At 37.2% G+C, this 18,604-nt stretch overlaps 1 protein-coding gene across 1 annotated transcript in view; it reads left to right on the top strand.

Moving 5' to 3' along the window:
- The window catches only part of Heatr6 (HEAT repeat containing 6), a 32,326-nt gene that overhangs the window by 6,880 nt on the left and 6,842 nt on the right, over positions 1–18,604 (top strand). Inside the window, exons 6-16 of the mRNA XM_047546618.1 lie at positions 495–596; positions 1,593–1,730; positions 3,588–3,886; positions 4,699–4,876; positions 10,134–10,340; positions 10,738–10,837; positions 12,582–12,937; positions 13,846–13,968; positions 14,274–14,360; positions 16,529–16,663; positions 17,863–17,985. Coding sequence (XP_047402574.1) covers positions 495–596; positions 1,593–1,730; positions 3,588–3,886; positions 4,699–4,876; positions 10,134–10,340; positions 10,738–10,837; positions 12,582–12,937; positions 13,846–13,968; positions 14,274–14,360; positions 16,529–16,663; positions 17,863–17,985 — 1,848 coding nt within the window. The remainder of the gene's footprint in view (positions 1–494; positions 597–1,592; positions 1,731–3,587; positions 3,887–4,698; positions 4,877–10,133; positions 10,341–10,737; positions 10,838–12,581; positions 12,938–13,845; positions 13,969–14,273; positions 14,361–16,528; positions 16,664–17,862; positions 17,986–18,604) is intronic.

The raw sequence follows: 18,604 nt of genomic DNA, 5'->3' as shown, positions 1-18,604 counted from the left end.
ACATCCTCCCTCTAGGAAGTATTTCTGAAGGATGGAGTCTAAGAAGTGAGATTACTGAATTAAAAATCAGTCTTGATCCAGAATTTGCCTCCAGAGACCACATTTTTATCATTTATCATCTGCTCCCACATCTACCCTGTTTCCTTTTAAGAGCTGCTAAGGTTGCCATATTAGAGAACTTTCTTGCTTCTGGTTTCTGCTGCCACTTTTTCATTCCTTATCACAGTCTTCTCACTAAATCTCTTCCTTTTTATTTTTCTTGCCCACATTTATACATGCTGGTTTATAAGCATGTACTCTTCTAGAAAATAACTCAAAGTGGATTATCAAGTTTCTTTTCTGAATCTTGACCTCCACTTTGTGAGTGTGTTTCAAAAGGTTTTTTTTCATCATCTAGAGATTTTTCCTCTTCCATTTTAAGTAATGTTAATAGATCCCTGGGCAACCAAAATCTATTCCTCCTCCTAACTCAGTCTCTCTTTTTTCCTCCCTAGTTGTTACAAAATGCATTAAAAGGCATTCAGTCACTTCTAAATGGTGGAAAAATGAAACTAACACAGACCGATGAACTTGGAGCTCTTCTAGCTGTACTAAAGGTAAGGCAGTTCTTCATTATGATCAGTGTTTTTCCCATTTAAACCCCAGATGTGAGTACCATTTTACATCATCTTTCTAAGGCTAACTGTTAAGGTATTAAATGTTCCCATATATATTCTAAGAGAGCAGAATAAAATGTTCATATATATATGTATGTATATATATGAATGTATGTATGTGTGTGTGTGTGTATATATATATATATATATATACATAATATTAAGAACAAATAACCTGCTCTTTAAATAAATGTATCATAATTTTTAAATTATTTTTGAATCTTAGGAAGGAACAAGTTGTGAGATATGATCTGCAGATTATTTCATTACATCTTGTCTTTAACCTGCTTTTACCTGATTGTACGTAAGAAAAGAGTCAGGGCTTCCTCTGGCATCCTTTGCCTTGTAGAAGGCAGGTTAATTAAGACACATGTCAGCACACTGCCATCATTAGCTTCCAAACCTGCCAGGCAGGAGGAGGATGAACTCACCTCGCTGGGGACCCAGCTATCTCCAGTTTGGCCAGGAAAAGAAAAGAGACTTTTGTGCTCACCTTGAGTCAATGCTATCTGTGACAATATAGCTTTATCATAACTAAGTTTTTAACTTTTCTCCTGTGCTATTTCTCTTACCCCCAAATCAAATAAAGACAGATAACTAGATTTAGAGATAGATGACTAAATAAAAATGATAAATTAGTTTTAAAATTAATAGTTAAAATAACTGGATAAAATGTTTGGATTAAATAAATAAGTAAATAAAGGTACACTAAAATCAAACCTAATCTGATGTGGCCAAACCAGATCCAGCTTGAGTGTAGGTGAGATTAAGCTCTTCTTTAAGCCTTAAACTTTCAAGGTGTCTATTTTCTGTCCCATTTTTATTACTTAATAGTCTTTAAATGTTAATCTGTTTGTGTTCTGATCCAGAGCATGGTGAATAATTCTGTTTTAAGATTTATGTTTGTGTGTGTTTTCCTTATTCATCACTATTTAGAAAGCCATGTTTCATGGACTCCCTGGACTAAACATAGAGATGCCCACGGTATTATACCCAACTCCACTTCCTCAGTATGATGGGCGACCACCTGTCAAAGCACAGCAGTCAGAATCCTCTGCTTCTCGACCAACTATGGTACATTTTTGTCTATTTGAATTTAAGTTGTGGGATTGTTTTGAATAGCTTGCTTTGCATATTTTCTGTGTTTTGCTCCAAAAACCCACTTTGAATTTGGTTTCAATTTGAGGTAATTAGCAAAGTAAATTTAAATTTATCAGACTTTTGAAAACATTTAAAGCACCTCATGCTTCTGAGAGGTCCAGGCAGTGTAACAGCTTTCAAAAATGATCATTCACCTTACACACAAAGTCAAGCATCCTCATCCCCATACTTCTCAAGACCAAGGATCAACAATTTTTTTCTGTTAAGGACTGACTGGTAAATATTTTAGCTCTCTATCACAACTACCCACTTCATTGTCATAGCACAAAAGCAGCCAGAGATGCCCTGTGTAAACAGATGGGCATGACTGTATTCCAGTAAACTCTATTTACAGAAACAGACAGTGGGCTGGGCTAGCTTTGACCTCTAGACCATAATTGGTAGCCCTTCTGTGGACCATTAGAAAACCACCTACCTCTCAGCACACTGTCTCCACACTCCTGACATTTACCACATTTCTCAGCCTCCCCCAAAAGCTGTTGTCCCCTTCACATTTCTGTTGGAGAACCTGTAGCATACAGGTATGTGTCCCAAGATTTTACATCCCAAATGTAATACCTGGTTAAAAAGAAAGCTTCAAATTAGGAATTCTTTTACTCATTTACTTATTCAACATTGACCAAACATCTGTTATATCCAAGATATTGTGCTAAACGTGAAGTATACAAACACTGGCTATTCTTAGGAGTTTGGGGTAGAAAGCAAAGATGGATAAGTAAACTACAAAGTAATATTATAATTTCTTTCATCAAAATATTCTCAGAGTACTCAAAACACATGCAGGATACCCAGTCCAAATGGAGGAGGAAGAGGCTTTTAAAAGCTGTGGTGACTAAACTGAGTTTCAGGAATGAATAACAGTACTGAGAAGGAGGAAAGAGTGTTTCAGGAGAACACAGAGAATGACTGTGTATGCTCTTAGTCTAACTGGTAGGGTAGAGTTTCAGATGCATGGAGGGAAAGGGTGGGGCAAATAAATGTGCAGCAGAGGCAAATCACAAGGGTCTTGTATGCTAAGGAATTTGGGTTTGTATCTCGTAGGTGAGGAAAGAATATTAAATAGCAAAATGATGTGATCAGATTTACATCTTAAGAAAACCACCATGGTAGCAAATAAAAGAGTCTGGGCCATATTAGTAGTCCAAGGTAGATGTGATGAGAACCTTCCCTCCTTGCAGAGAGGGACTTTAGAATGCACAGGTTCCAGAGATATTTAAATGTCAGAAAGAAGAAAGTAGGAGAAAAGAAACTGACTTTTATTTAGCATCTACTACTTTATAGCCCCAAGGCCCTAGCACATGCACTGTGTGTAATGGATTAACATCTATCTCACATATCTTAATTGGGAGGACTGAGAAAACAGGCACTTAAGTCATTTTCCATAGGCTTTAATTCTCTTGGATAATCTCCATTGTTTTTACTATAGCTGTTCAAGGTAGGTGCCTCATACTAACAGATCAGGAACTTCAACCTTAGAGAAGCTAAGTGCTTTGTCCAGAGTTACAGAGGTAGAATTTGAATCCAGACCACATGTCTTGCTCTGACCCATGGACTTCATGCCTTATTTCTTAAGTCCAGGATGATGTGTGTGAGTACTTAGCATTGTGCCTGATACATAGGATACTAAGTAAGTGTTATTTTTCTCTTCTCGTTTCTTTAAACTACATGTGGGGAACTTATTTAGTCATTTTTCAAATGAGGAAGTACCAATGATTCAGTTAAAAGTCATTTATAAATAATATGTATGTCTTCGTTTACTCCTAAAATCAGAATAAAAAGAAAAAATACAAAGTTAAGCCAAAGAAAAACCAGCAAGGAGAGGAAGAGGAAGAAGACTCTAGTGGTGAGATGGAAGTGGTCCCAAGCACTGGCACAGGCAGAGTGAACATGCGTGAAGGGAACACTCTGCACTCCTCCTCCCTGGGCATCCAGGGTTTGCCTGTAGATGGAAGTGGAGCTTCTGGAAAAGAGCGAGTCTCCTCACCCTTCACCACTTCCAGCTGGAAAAGGGTCAGCAGTAGCGAGTCAGACTATTCTGATGCCGAAGGAGGCTTGCAGGGTAAAATGAGGTAGTAGTATTTTGTTATGTTTTTATACTTCAGTGTTCTAAGTTGCATGTCAGTTATTACTTTGCTTAAAAACCTGATTGCTACCTGGGATGGAACATGAGAATTTTCACTTACGTGGAGCTTTGCATTGCTCTGAACATTTTTTGGTCACTTGATCTGCCTTTGTATTTTCCTCTCCCTGGAATAGTCTTTTCTCCCACTCATCTCCACCCCCTACCTTTTTTTTCCTTTTTGTATTTTTAATAACTACTCTTCTTCTCAATGAGCTCAAAAATCATATTCTCTGGGAAAACTTGTCCAATCCCTCCCATTCTGGTTTATGGTCCCCCTTCTGTGCGACCCTTTGACTTAACCTTTGCCCTAGCATTATTCAAAATGTGTTATTATATCTTGAACTTTCCTTCACTTCCATTAATAAGCTTATTATGAGCAGGGACTTTGTTTGTCTGCCAGCCCTAGCATAATGTCTGGTACCTACATGAGGTCACTCATGGGATATTTGTTAAATGGGTGGATAAATACTCGGCAGTGTTTAATATCTAACACTAGTTTCCTAACATCAAAATGTTGCCCTCTTATTCTCTAGCTAGTTTTGGCTTTTGTCAGCCTTAATACCTTGTTAGATAAGCAAATTGCCTTAACATGTTTGATCATATGGAAAAAAATTTTTATATCACGGTAACATCTTTAGGGATTATTCAGTAGTTTAATTGCTTAATGTATCATTTTAATTGACTGGAATAAATAGCATTTCATGTTGCATTTTTTAAAAGCTGTTGAAAAACTTTTCTTCCTTATTTTGAACTTGAAAGGTCGTACCAAGCCAAAGTTCGCCAAGGAGCATTAGCCTGTTTTCTTTCTACTATAAAATCAATAGAAAAAAAAGTTCTTTATGGCTACTGGTCAGCCTTTGTTCCTGATACGCCTGAGCTTGGAAGCCCTCAGTCACTGTCCTTAATGACACTTGCATTAAAAGATCCTTCTCCAAAGGTAAGAGTATTTAAATTCTAAGCTTATAATAGGAAGAGAAAATTTATACATTTTGTTTTTTATCTCTGCACCATCCAGTCTTAATACTGCTCTTAGTAATCTTGACTTGAGAACCACTGACAGACAAGAGGGGGATAGGAAATGGGCTTCTGTGAATAACACACTGAGGGGATTCGTGTAGAGGTCACTTCTTGCCCCAGGGCTTGCCTGAAGCCTGAGCATACAGACTTATAACTTGGCTATCCCCTTTGAGCTCCACTGAAGCAGTTGTGCCTCCCTTTTATGAAAATGTTGATTATCATGGAATTTGTAAGAGCAAAAAATCAAGAATGGCTTAAACAACTCATTGGGATTATTATGGTATATAGGTTATAAAGGATTTGTAATGCTCAGAAAAATGCTCACAGTGTTTTGTGAAAGCACAAGATATAGAATTGTGAATGTAGGAGGATCCCAAAGATGTTTTTTTCTTTCAGTTTTTCCATATTTTTAAAAAATCATGTGTAACAAATATTTACTTCTTTGTTTTTTCCCCCTTGCAGTCCTAAGGATCAAACCCAGGGCTTCACACATGCTAGGCAAGCACTCTACAATTGAGTGTTTTTTAAAAATTTTACTTCGAGATAGGGTCTCACTAAATTGCCCAGACTGGCCTTGAACTTGGGATTCTCTTGCCTCAACCTCCTAAGTAGCTGCAATTGCAGGCTTGTGCCACCATGCCTAGCTATAAATATTTGCATATTTTAATAAGAAAAATTTATTTTTTAAAAAGGAAAAAAATTATTTTGGTAGCCATGGATGTTTACAGCAAGATATTCCATGATTGATCAAATATCTGCCTCTGCTTAAATATGTAAGTTCCTCTCTAGAAGTTAGCCTCTTAATCGAATAAGGAAAGCAACCTGGTATTAGAGTCCCCTTACAATAATGCATGTTAAAAAGTCATCCCAATGGCATCTGGACATCCTCAAATAACTACTCACTGAAAGATAATTTTAATTGAGGTTTCTCCTTAAAATGGGTAGTAATCCACAATAGATTGGAACATCCTGTGATCATCTCCTTGAATAGCTAGTTACTATGTAAGAAAACTTCTAGAGGATCCTTTGGAAGCATAGATTAACACTAATTATACACAACAAAACTGAATCAATAATAAATGAAGACCTGGGAGAAAAGTGGAAAATGAATGGTAGCGAAGATACTACTAATGAAGCCATTCTAGTAATTGAAGGGAAAACTACTACAGGGAATTTTAAATGCATATTTGAATACTTTCCACTAGGCCAAACTGCCAGTATGACCAAGGAGATGGTGCTGTGGGGCAAGTAGAAGCCAAGTTCACCACTCACACTCCAACTGCCCAGCTAAGGTGATGAGAGACATTCAGGCTTGGGGGATGAATACAGAAAGGTTATGAGGATGTACCTGATGAAAGCAAGTGAATTGAAATGATTTTCATGGTATTTATATGTTTACGTATAACCTGGGCAGTGACACACCTGTAATCCCAATGACTCAGGAGGCTAAGGCAGGAGGATCACAAGTTCAGCAATTTAGGCCCTAAGCAACTTAAAGAGGCCCTGTTTCAAAATTTAAAAACAATTTTAAAAGGGCTGAAGATGTGGCTGAGTGACTAAGCACCCAGTCCAAAAAAAAATACATATATATATATTACATTTGACTTAAAGTGCTTTACATTTTGTATAGTGGTAAGAAAAAAGATACTTACTTCTGGAGATGTACTAGATCCAGTGCAGAAGCCCATGAAAGTCCTGGAGAAGCAGAAAAACAAGCCATCCTTCTTAACAAGAAAAGATGGAAGAAATTATTAAAATTAGTTCAGTGTAATGGCAAGGGATTATACTCAAGAGATTTTTATAAAATACTAGCTTGGCAGGGTCTAAATAAAGTGGTGATTATTGTCCACAATGAGGTTTGGAGCACACCTCTGCAAACCAATCAAAGGGTAATTAATTGTGCACTAAGCCACATGCTAGAAAAGGTGTTGCGGTAGGTGATGTCGATGAGAGAGGTTCTTATAAAACCTTCTAGAAAACTATCAGGAAAAATGGAAACAGGTGTACTGAAAAACTTTTTCCAGTGAGAAATAGACGAAAAAGCAATTGGAGTCTTCCAGTTGGAATACCAACAGTAAACAGATTACTTTCAGGAAACCAGAACTTGAAATACTAAATCAGTTAATTGGAAAGGAGAAAACTTAGAAATTTTCTTTAGGATTTGGTAATGTGATGGTACTTGGGAAGTTATGTTTCCATGTAGGAAATGTGCTCCAGAATGCACATTTTATGTTTCCAGGAAAGACAGAGCAATTTATCTATGAAAAAACATGACTAATGTAAGAATTTCTTCTGTATAATTTTCTTGAGTGTTATAAAGGCATATTATGGAGACACATCAAGACTTTGACCTAAGGAACAAACTATAGGGCAGACCTTTCTCTTATCACCTTGGGAATTATCTTGATTTTCAAATTCTATGATGAATTTTTATTTCTCTTTGAAATAACTATGAAAAGTGGATACAAGAAAAAATCTAGATAATAGCATAACAAGATAAGAAAATGAAAATGTTAGAATTTGTAACTGTTATGGAATGGTAGTTAACCAGGTTACTTTTATATGGCCAACTAGGAACAGTTAAACTTTACTTGAATGTTTCCAAATCTACTAACCCTGTCACAAGGTTCAGATACCTCCACTTTCAAGACAACCAACTCTGGAAATGTGATCCAAAAAAGTTAACCCTGAAATGTGTGAATAATAATTAGGACTTAAGACTGAGGGTATGTATAACTTAGTGGTACAGTACCATGGTCATACACAAGACCATGGGTTCAATCTGCAGCACTGAAAAAAAAAAATTTAGTACTTGAACAGAGCCAAAGATGAGTTCAGCCTGGTTCCCTGCATGGAAACCTCAATAGGACACACACTCAGGAGAGACTTCTTTATTTTGAGATCATACAGACAAGGAAAAAAATTAAGAGTGACTGAACTATCTCAGCAAACATTTCTGCTGTATTCTTAAAGCAAAAAAATGGAAGAGGGCTTTTTTATTTTATTAACTTTAGACAGGTCTTCATGTCCAAGGAGATGAAACTACACACTAGTAAAACAATGTACACTGATGTTTATAAGATTGCAAAGTCATCCGTTATTGTAAATATTCAGACGGTAAAACATAATCAACAAAATGAGTTCTCTGGAGAGTTGCACCTATTATGATTTGCTTGCTCATCAGTAATTTCTGCTGAAAGTGCTGATTAGAACTAGTAAACAGGATATTATGTGTTGATGTGAGAATAAATGAAGCAGAACTTAGAACAGATTCAGTATCAGAAGTAACAATTTTATGATAACAAAGATACATTAAACAGGATTTAAAGAAAATTAACTCAAAACTATGAAATTATAATCTGAGGTAGTAGCACATTTCTCTATGAATTTTTATACCTCAGTGGGAAAAAGAATTAATTTCAATAACATCCATCTTGTTTTCATCTGTGATAGTGATGGATGTTTCCCACCTTAAGATACCAAAGTTAATTGAGCTGTCATTTTTTTGTCTTTTTGAACATCAGTTTATTTCACAACTTTATTTTTAATTTTATTTGGATTGTGAGCTGCTATAATTGTGATTTTTAATTACCTTCTAAAGAAATGAAATTTTAGCATAACATCTATCTTTTTCAGGACAGACCAGCCATGCAATCATCAGTTGGCAAACTCTGAACTGTAATCAAACCAAATCTAGCTCACCACCTATTTTGTATGACCTGCAAGCTATGATCTATATGCTGTTAAATGTTTTTTTAATAATTAAAAGGAGAATAAAATTTCATGATATGTGAAAAATATATGGAATTCAGATTCCATTTTCTGTAATGTAAGTAAAGTTTTGTTGGAACACAGCCACATTTATTCCTTTACACAGTGCCCATTCCACCAGCACAGAGTTCAGTGGTTGTGACAGAAACACTATAGCCTGCAAGTCTAAAATATAAAATATGTGCTACTGGCCCGCTACAGAAAGAGTTCGCCAGCCCCTGATCTCAGTTCTTGAATCAGCTAGCTTGTGTTCATGGTCTCACTCCTCACACATAAGCACGATTTTCTAATGCATCATTAGCCCACTGACTTAAGTGAGTATGCGTAATTCTGAAGACTCACACTACATACTTCACATTTGTTTTCAAAACAATAAATCTTTAGTTTTTTTTTTTTTTATAATGTCACTCTTCAAAAGGCCTGCAGAAGTGATTTATTATTTGGTTATTTGAAGATAACATAGTTGAAGGCTTTCTGGAAAACCTTTTTTTTTCACTCCAAACTCAGATGTTTCATGTTGAGTAAATATTTAGATTAGATCCTAGAATTGTAATGTTGATTCCTTGCTTTGAAAAAATGTGTCCTGAAGTTGTTTCAATATCATTTCTGGGTGAACTGGCCAAAGAGGGCACAGTATCTTTCTGTAGTAATAGAACTACATTTATTATCTGTATTCCATTTTGGTTCATTTAACTTTCTTCTCATTTCTTTTTTCATTTCTGATTTTTAGTACCACAAAATCATCTGAGGACCAATTAAAAGTAATCTTTTAACCTTATAAAGAGAATCTTGATGCCCTGACACTTTCCTGACATATAGCAGCCCATCACAAAGGTGTACCTTTTTAATTTTCTTTAGCAGATACTCTCACTACAAGCAATATTTCCTTCACACAAAATGTTTCTGAAAGTTGGATCACTTATGGTGCCCACTGATTGTGCACCAAATTCCTTCTCTCTTATTTAACATTGATCACCCTGATGCTTCAAAGTAGAATATAAAGAGTAGATTGTTCTCAGGAACTTTGATACAAAACAGGCTCTTATGCATATTCTACCCCATGGGCCTTTTAGTTCCCTCTTTTTAGTTGGTCTTATGCTGAATAAACCCAGGCCTCTGTCTTTAAATTATTCTCATGTTTAGAATTTCAGGTTTTTGTGCTATAGTGTCAGTTATGTTTATGCCTTACTATAAGAAAATTTAACAGCAATATGATTAAGATTTGTTTTTAGATGTGGGGTATGAAGGGGCTAGTTCATGGCTGCTTTCAGGACTTGAAAATCTCATTGCTTTTAGTCTTCTAATTAAAATGATTCTAAATATTTTGAACATTAAACATATATGGGAGAAAAGAGACTCTGACTCCTGATTTTTCACTAACCAGTGTGATCATCCTGAAATTTCAGACACGTGCCTGTGCCCTACAAGTTTTATCTGCCATACTGGAAGGCTCGAAGCAGTTTCTTTCTGTTGCTGAAGATATCAGTGACCACAGAAGAGCTTTCACTCCCTTCTCTGTTATGATCGCTTCCAGCATTAGGGAGTTGCACAGATGTCTTTTGTTGGCTTTGGTGGCAGAGTCATCTTCACAGACCCTAACTCAGATAATTAAGGTAAATATTCCAAGGTATCTTTGAGTTTCAGAGAGGGTTTCTATGTTTCACTGTTGTATAATGTTTTACATAGTCCAAAAGTAATTTGACATAAGAATATAACTAAATAAAAATTTCATTAAAGATATCCTATTTGGAAGATTGTACCTACCTGCCTGATACAACCTATAATATCTCTATGTCCAAATAAATGATTTGGTAAAAATACTACTTGTGCCTTAATATTAAGTTATTCCAGTGTTTTAAATTTTAAACAAGTTATTGTTTTTAAAGATTAAAAAAAAAAAGAAAATTATTTCTTAAGCATAAAGTCCTTTTAAATTAAGTGCTATGAAGTTGTGTTTCTATGCTGTGATTTAGTCAGGCCTATTGATGAGCTATTTTTTGTGTTTTACAGTGCCTTGCAAATTTAGTATCAAATGCACCTTACAACCGTTTGAAACTCAGCCTGCTAACTAAAGTCTGGAACCAGATAAAACCTTATATCCGCCACAAAGGTTGGTAGTGTTTAAACCAATTACTTCTTTTTCAAATTCAGAGCATTTTTGCAGCTCTAAGAGATCTCTACTTTTCAGCTTTTCACAGCTACCACTGTTGCTAGAGTTCTACTTTTGCCCCCTCAAACTCCTACAGAAGAAAATGAGCAGGAGAATTAATTGTAAAGTTTAATGCCTTTTTGATGCTTCGTGGCAGTGACCAGAGTGTTCCTTTAGATTTAGAAATGAGCCAAGTGCAAGTGGAATCCATCAAGTGTGAAATAATTAGTAACTTTAGGCATAAATTGAAAATGGGTGAATGGACAGACAGATATCACCTTCTTCTTGGGAAAAAAAAAATTGGAATACAAAACCTAACTTCTTTAATGTTATCTCTTCCGAAGGCTCAAATAATATCCCTGAACTTCAAATCCCAAGTGCAGAGTCTTATTTCTTCCTTCTTGTTTCATGTAATGCAATGTGCTATAAACACCTGCCTTTAGAATGTTTTCCTTTTGTTTCCTAGCTTTCAGATCAGAACATATTTGGAAAAGATGAGTTTTTCTGTCATTATCGTAGAGCAAAATATAGATGTTGTCTGTGACATCATGGGAAGAACAGTGGATCTTGAATCAGTGAGGTTCTGCAGTACATTCCCGTTGCCATGGCCCTTACTGACCCTGAAATTCCTCCTAACAGGATAAATTATACCCACTCCATATGATTTTTTTTAAATATTTTTTTTAGTTGTAGGTGGACACAATACCTTTATTTATCTGTTTTTCCATGGTGCTGAGGATCAAACCCCATGCTTTCACACATGCTAGCCAAGTGCTCTTACCACTGAGCTACAACCTCAGCCCTCCATAAGATTTTTATGAGGCCTAAATAAGATATTGCCATGTAAAAACTAAGTCCAGTCCGTTCCTTATACCAATGTCTAAAGCAGGGCTCAGAAAGATAAACTTTCTGCCTTAAAACCACTCATTATGTTTAGTGGCAAAGAGATTAAAAGAACCTAAATCTCCTCAAAGAACTAAACAAATGTAGAGATATTCCATATTTGTGGCTGGGAAGACTCAATATTATCAGAATGTCAGTTCTTCGCAATTTGATCTATAGACTTCCAATCCCAAGTCATTATTTGCATGTCAGCTGATTCTAAAGTTTGTATGGAAAGGGAAAAGACAGAGTAGTCGTCCAGTATTGGGAGAGAATAACAGAAGGATTGACACTACCCAACTTCAAAACTTATTATAGAACATTTGTAACTAAGTCAGTGTAGAATTGGCAAAAGGATAGATCAGTGGAACGGAGAGCCCAGAAATAGACCCATGTTCATATAATCAACTTATCTATGACAGAGGGAGCAGAGAAAACCATTGTTTTCTGCAAATGGTGCTATTTTAGCTTTAATAGCTTTTTTTTAAGCCTTGATTCATTCAAGGTTCATGCATTACATTTAGGTATTGTATCACTTCAGTTTTTGTTAATCATGTGGTCCCTCCACCTTTTTTTTCCCCCCATAATACTGATTTTTGGAGACTCCCAGTCAGTTGTCTTATGGAATATGTAATGTTCTCTTAGTGTCAGATTGTTTCTTTACAATGTTGTCCCTTGTGTTTCTTATGAACTTGAAATTAGGTCTGGACGTTTAAATAGACCTAATTAAACAAGGATCTAATAATACTTATCTACCTACAGAGGTAACTGATATTTATGATAGCGGTTCCTTTGATGATAGCCTCTGACTTTTATTTGATAGATGTAAATGTTCGTGTGTCAAGTCTCACACTCTTGGGAGCTATAGTGTCCACTCATGCACCTTTACCTGAAGTCCAGCTGCTTCTGCAACAGCCCTGTTCTTCTGGACTCAGCAGTAGCAATTCAGCCACTCCTCACCTCAGCCCTGCTGATTGGTGGAAGAAAGCCCCTGCAGGATCCTCTCTGGAAGAAACATCAGTTAGCTCACCGAAGGGGTCTTTGGAACCCTGCTGGCTCATCCGACTTTGTATTTCCACTGTTGTACTGCCCAAAGAGGATTGCTACTCAGGTGGTGATGCTGGCTCTGTAGCAGGAAGCACTTTTGAACCATCCCCCATGCGACTGGAGGCCCTTCAGGTAGAGGTTTCATTTCCACATCTCTAAAAGGAAGTAATCAGGCTGGGGAGATAGCTCAGCTGGTAAAGTGCTTGCCTCGCAAGCACAAGGCCCTGAGTTCGATCCCCAGTACTGCAAAAAAAAAAAAAAAAAAAAAGTAAAAGGAAGTAATCATTCCCCTTTTAGAAGGTGATTGTGAGGAGCAGGCATATGAAAATATTGTAAAAACAAACCATATGATGTTAGTGGGAGTTGTGTTTTAGCTGTGGGTGGTTTGTTTTTGTTGTTATTTTGATGGGGGGAGAGGGCTTTGGTTGTAAAATGTTGTAAAAGCTATTGTAGTTATCTCAGGTATTATATGATAGGTAGGACAGGTGGGTGTAATAGATAGTATACTAGTTCTGAAAGGAAATATAGTTAGTCTTCGAATTCTGCAACTTAAAATGCTTAATTCTCAATAAACTTTATCATCTTGTATCTGCTTAGTGAAACAAAATAATTGCTTCTTCAAAGGAATATACTTTTAACACTGGATAAAAGTATTTGCTCTTTCTATTCTCAGATCTAATCTAAGACACAGGCTTAGAGCTGCTGCTGATATTCTAGATAACATTAAATACGTCTTTTAACCTTTTCAGCCTTAGTTTTTTCAGCTATAAATGCAGTTAATACCTACCTCAAAGGATTACTCAGAGATCTGAGATAACATTAAATGAAAAACAATCACAAACTATAAAGCATCATAGAATTATGTTAGAGTTACTTGATGTTAGTAATAGAATAAAGATTTTGGTTGTTTTTTTCATTTCATTCACATCAGATTTCAGTCACTTGATAGTTGTAAGTGATTTCTGAAATATTGAAATACTTTTCTGGATACTGCAGCCTTGCATTCAGCTCTTGGGGCTAATTCCCTGCTCTCTGTGTAGGTATTGGCTCACCTGGCAAGGGGCTACTTTTCAGTGGCTCAGGTCTACTTGATGGAACTTGGCGAGGTAATTTGCAAATGCATGGGAGAAGCAGATCCATCCATTCAGCTTCATGGAGCAAAGGTAATTTCATTAAAAGCCAGATTTCTTAAGGAGGCTGCAGGTACAGGAGCCATACATTCCTCTATTTTCAGTTCTTATACATAAACCCAAAGAATTGGTTTGGTATTAAATTAACAACTTATAGATGCTGATTTTATTCCTCAGAAGAATGCCTCTTTTATAGGAGTTAATGAGAAAAGAAGGAAAACCACTTAGAAATTATTCTTCCTCATGATTTAAAGTGATCGTCAAATGGAAGTGAGCTGATTTGTTACCTCCAGTTCTAATTCTCTGCTTTGATAATTATTTCTTTTTTATCTTGGCAGCTTCTGGAAGAACTGGGCACAGGCTTAATACAACAGTATAAACCAGATTCTACCATAGCACCTGAGCAGAGAGTTCCAGTCTTCTTGGTAAATACATATCCATGGTTTTTGCTTTTCTTATTGCTTCAGTTACAGTTTTATTGAAATACTGTAAAAACAAACCATATGACATTAGTGGGAGTTGTGTTTTAGCTGTGAGTGGTTTGGCGACTCAGTGATAAAGTAGAATAGATGATATGATTTCTTCCAATGTCACAAACTGTGATTTATAATCTAGCATGACATGAAACTTACATGAATAGGTTTTATTTGTAATTCAGTATGTAGTAGGATTATACATAAGGTACAACCAGGAATAATAAAATTAGTGTTTCTTTTACATAGAATGATGAAAAGATTTTGTATCAGAAGGCATAGGATCAGATTTGGAGAGCATCACTTAATGTATATAGGATTATAAGCATAGTTTCCTTGTAAAGAGGAATGATAATCCTTAAATTGTAAGATTGCTGGAAAAGTTAATAAAATGTAACCATTCACAGGGAGATGAGTTGAGGTTTACAATCATATAGAACTAGGTTGGAATCCAAACTTCTGTCCTCGCTAGAAAGTGGCTGTGGATGGGCCTCTTAACTCTTCACACTCAGGGATTGTTTCATCTCTAGAGAAGACAATAGACTTTCTATATTACTTGTATACTGCTAAGTAATAAATCAACCATAGTCATTTAGCAACTTTAAGTGATATGCATTTATTCTCTCACACGGTCTAGCTTAGCCATGTGGTTCTGGTACAGGTCTCTCATGAGGCTGTGGTCAAGATGCCACCCAGAGTTGCAGTCAACTGAAGGCTTTCCAGGGGTTGGAGGATCTTCTTCCAAGGTGGCTTACTTATGTACCCAACAAGTTAGCATTGGCTTTTGGCAGAAGGCTCATTCAGTTCCTCCCCATGAGGATCTCTCCACAGGGCTGCTTGACTGTCCTGTTGACATGGCAGCCAGCTTCCCTCATAGCAAATGATCCAAGAGGAAGAGCAAGATGGAAGCTGGTGTGTCTTATGATCTAGCTTCAGAAGCTTCACATTGTCACTTTCACAGCATCCATTGGTTATATAGGTCAGCTGTATTCTGTGCAGGAAGGAACTGCACAGAGGTGTAAACGTTAGTAGGTAAGAATAACTATGGGCCACCTTGGAGGCTGGCAACCACACCTGTCCACATTATTCTGTATTGGAGTAGGAAGGGCCCAGACTGGGTTTCCAGGAGCTGAAGTCAGAGGAAGATATAACTATTGCTTGAATATATAGCAAAACCCAGGTCCACATCCATAGGACAGAAACTAGAGTTACCAAAACCACAGATGGATTTACAAATGAACATGAAATACCAGGATTTTTATAAAGCATGGAAATAAAAGTAATCAGATGCCTACCTGAGGGACTTTGAAGTTATATAATTCTTCAAAATGCTGAAAAAAGAGCCTACTGCCCAATTTAAGAGTATCTACCATGTAGGAACTTTTAAGGGTATCCTGTGGAAGGAATTTTGCACACAGTATTATTATCACAGACTCTGCAACATAGATATTTTTGCCCCATTTTATTGAAGAAGAACCAAAGTTTAGGTAGGTTAAGTTACTTAAGTTACTTGCCCAAGGCTGTGGACAGGAAGAAACAGGAAGCAGCAGCTGCAGGATTCAATTCCAGCTCAGCCTCTGGATCCTGTCTGTGCTCCTTGATCTAGAATACAAGCCTGGGACTGTTTTGACACCCTGTGCCCACAGGGAACCAGGCTGAAAGAGCCCTAACTGTCAGTTGATCTGGATTCTAGTTGGCCTCTGCTGCCTATTCACAAGTTATGGTATCACTTTGTGCCTCCGTTTCCTTGTGTGAAAAAAGACATAATGATGTAAGTTGTGCTGAGGGTTTAAACCAGTTGAAGTACTTTAAGCACCTAGAGCAATGCCCAGCATGTGATCAGCTCTCTGAAAACCATTAGCTATTTTACTATCATCTTCATCCTCCTCATTATCGATATTGCTGTTTGACTTCCTTACACTCTAATCTCCTAGTCAATAAAATATGAGGATTTGACTAATTGCTTTCTAAATTCCTTTTTATCATTGTGGAAGAAGAACCAGTGAAGCATTTACAGAAAGCCAGTACTTTAAGGAAACATGTCACACTAAGGCCACATTCAGTATGTGGTAGGCTAACTTTAATTGGTCCCACTGCATTTTTAACTGTGCCTCTTTCAGGTAGTGATGTTCTGGACTGAGATGCTAAAGGGTCCTTTGCCCCGAGCCCTGCAGAGTTCAGAGCACCCGACTCTCCAGGCCAGTGCCTGCGACGCCCTGTCTTCCATCTTGCCCGAGGCCTTCAGCAGTTTACCGGTAACCTTACCTTCAAACTGTGCCCCAAGCACTGGAGCTCAAGTTTGATTCTTTTTTATTTTGAAATATTTTCAAAGTTATCTGTAAGGAAAAGGCGATTATTCTATTTGAGTTTGGCATGAGGGTAGTGGGAACAACAAATGGGAGAACTTAAAGTATAATCTTAATCTGTCAGAAAGCTGTTTTTCCCTGTGTTTTAGAAGGTGGGTGGTGGAGGAAAGTAGCACGACTGTGACGGCAAAGAGAGTTCAGAAAGATTTCCTGCCAGAGTTTAAAAGATCTGGGCTTAAATGCTGGGGCTTTCCAGCTCTATGACTATCTTAACTTTTCTAGAACTTAATATTATCATCTTAAGATGGGAGTCATGTGACAACATAGAGTAGGTGAAGATATTTAAGTTGTTCTTTTTTTTTTTTTTTTTGCGATGCTGGGGCCTTGTGCGAGGCAAGCACTCTACCAAATGAACTATCTCCCCAGCCCAAGGTGAAGATATTTAGATTTGATGCCACCATAGGGTATTTGTCCTAGCCCGCTTGGGCTGCTAAAATAAAATACCATAAACTGGGTGACTTCTAAAAAACAGCAATTTATTTCTCAAAGTTCTGGAGGTTGGTGTTGTTAGGGGCTCAGTCTCTTTCTTAGGTGACTCTGGCTAGCTCACGTGGTGGAAGGGGCAAGACAGCTCTCCAGGTCCTCACTTAAAATGGCATTAATCCCATCTACAAAGGCTCTGCTACCATAACCTAATCACCTCCCCAAGGCCCCAACACCTATTACTGTCACCTTTTGGGAGATTTCAACATATGAATTTGGCAGGGGCATAAATATTCAGATCATAGCAGTATCCAAACTGCTGCTTTTCTATAGTCTTCAGCAGAATGTGCATCTGTTTTTATTTATACAAATTAGCTTTTATAAAGAATGTAACTTTAATGGAGTAAAAGAATAAAAAATGACCTAACTCACACAGTTGAAAAGCTAAATGTGATGAGATGCTGTGTGTGCTTCACACAAAGTAAATGCTGAGGTAACCATTGAGTCTGAATGGAACCTGCACTATACCAGGGTAGCCTGCCCTCAAGATCACAGTGCATTCGACTCCTGAATATGAGTTCAACAGGTACTTCATGGTCATTTGGGGGAAACTTGGCTGTAGTCATTTCATTTTGCTTTTCCCTTTGTCACCCTTATCATTGCAGAACGACAGGCAGATTTTGTGCATTACAATGCTACTTGGCCTGAATGACAGCAAGAACCGTTTAGTGAAAGCTGCGACCTCACGGGCCCTTGGAGTCTACGTGCTTTTTCCTTGTCTCAGACAGGTCAGAGTGAACCTGTTCAGCTCTGCCTTGTCTCTGTGTAATCCACATCACCGCTTTTTTGCCGATATAGAACTCCTGAGTTGGGCAGTAAAGGAAATTAACTTCTTTTATAATCTGGTTTCTTTAATTGCTACAAAAATATGGTAATGCCTATAGTACATTTATTTTAAATTACTTAGCACACCGCCTGGGACCCAGGTATCCAGTGAATGCTTAATGAATGGCTGAATGAAAATGAAATGAGAGTACCATGTGAGAATAATAATTTAGAAAGCTGATACAGGTTTTACTAAGAAAGAGGTGAAGTTCTCCCTCACCCTTCTTTGTGACATTCGTCTCACTGAGAAGTGTATAGTGAGTAGGAAATGTTTTGGAAATGTACTTTATTGTCAGAACAAAGCTTCCTGGAGGTGGAAATCAACCCAAGGACAGAATTCGTGGATAACTATCACAGACCAGGCTGTAAGACATTCAGGAACACATCCACAGGCTGGTTGGGTGTCCATGGCATGGGTGTCTTGAGCATCCAAATTGTAATCTTATAAAAGATTAGTAAATGAATTGATTCTATTTTGATTTCCAAATCAAATTTTGCAATAAAGGGTTATAGCTTTATGTG

This window comes from Sciurus carolinensis, chromosome 3 (assembly GCF_902686445.1).
Source record: "Sciurus carolinensis chromosome 3, mSciCar1.2, whole genome shotgun sequence".
In the NCBI taxonomy this organism is placed as follows: domain Eukaryota; kingdom Metazoa; phylum Chordata; class Mammalia; order Rodentia; family Sciuridae; genus Sciurus; species Sciurus carolinensis.
This window is presented reverse-complemented; position numbering and strand designations above follow the sequence as displayed.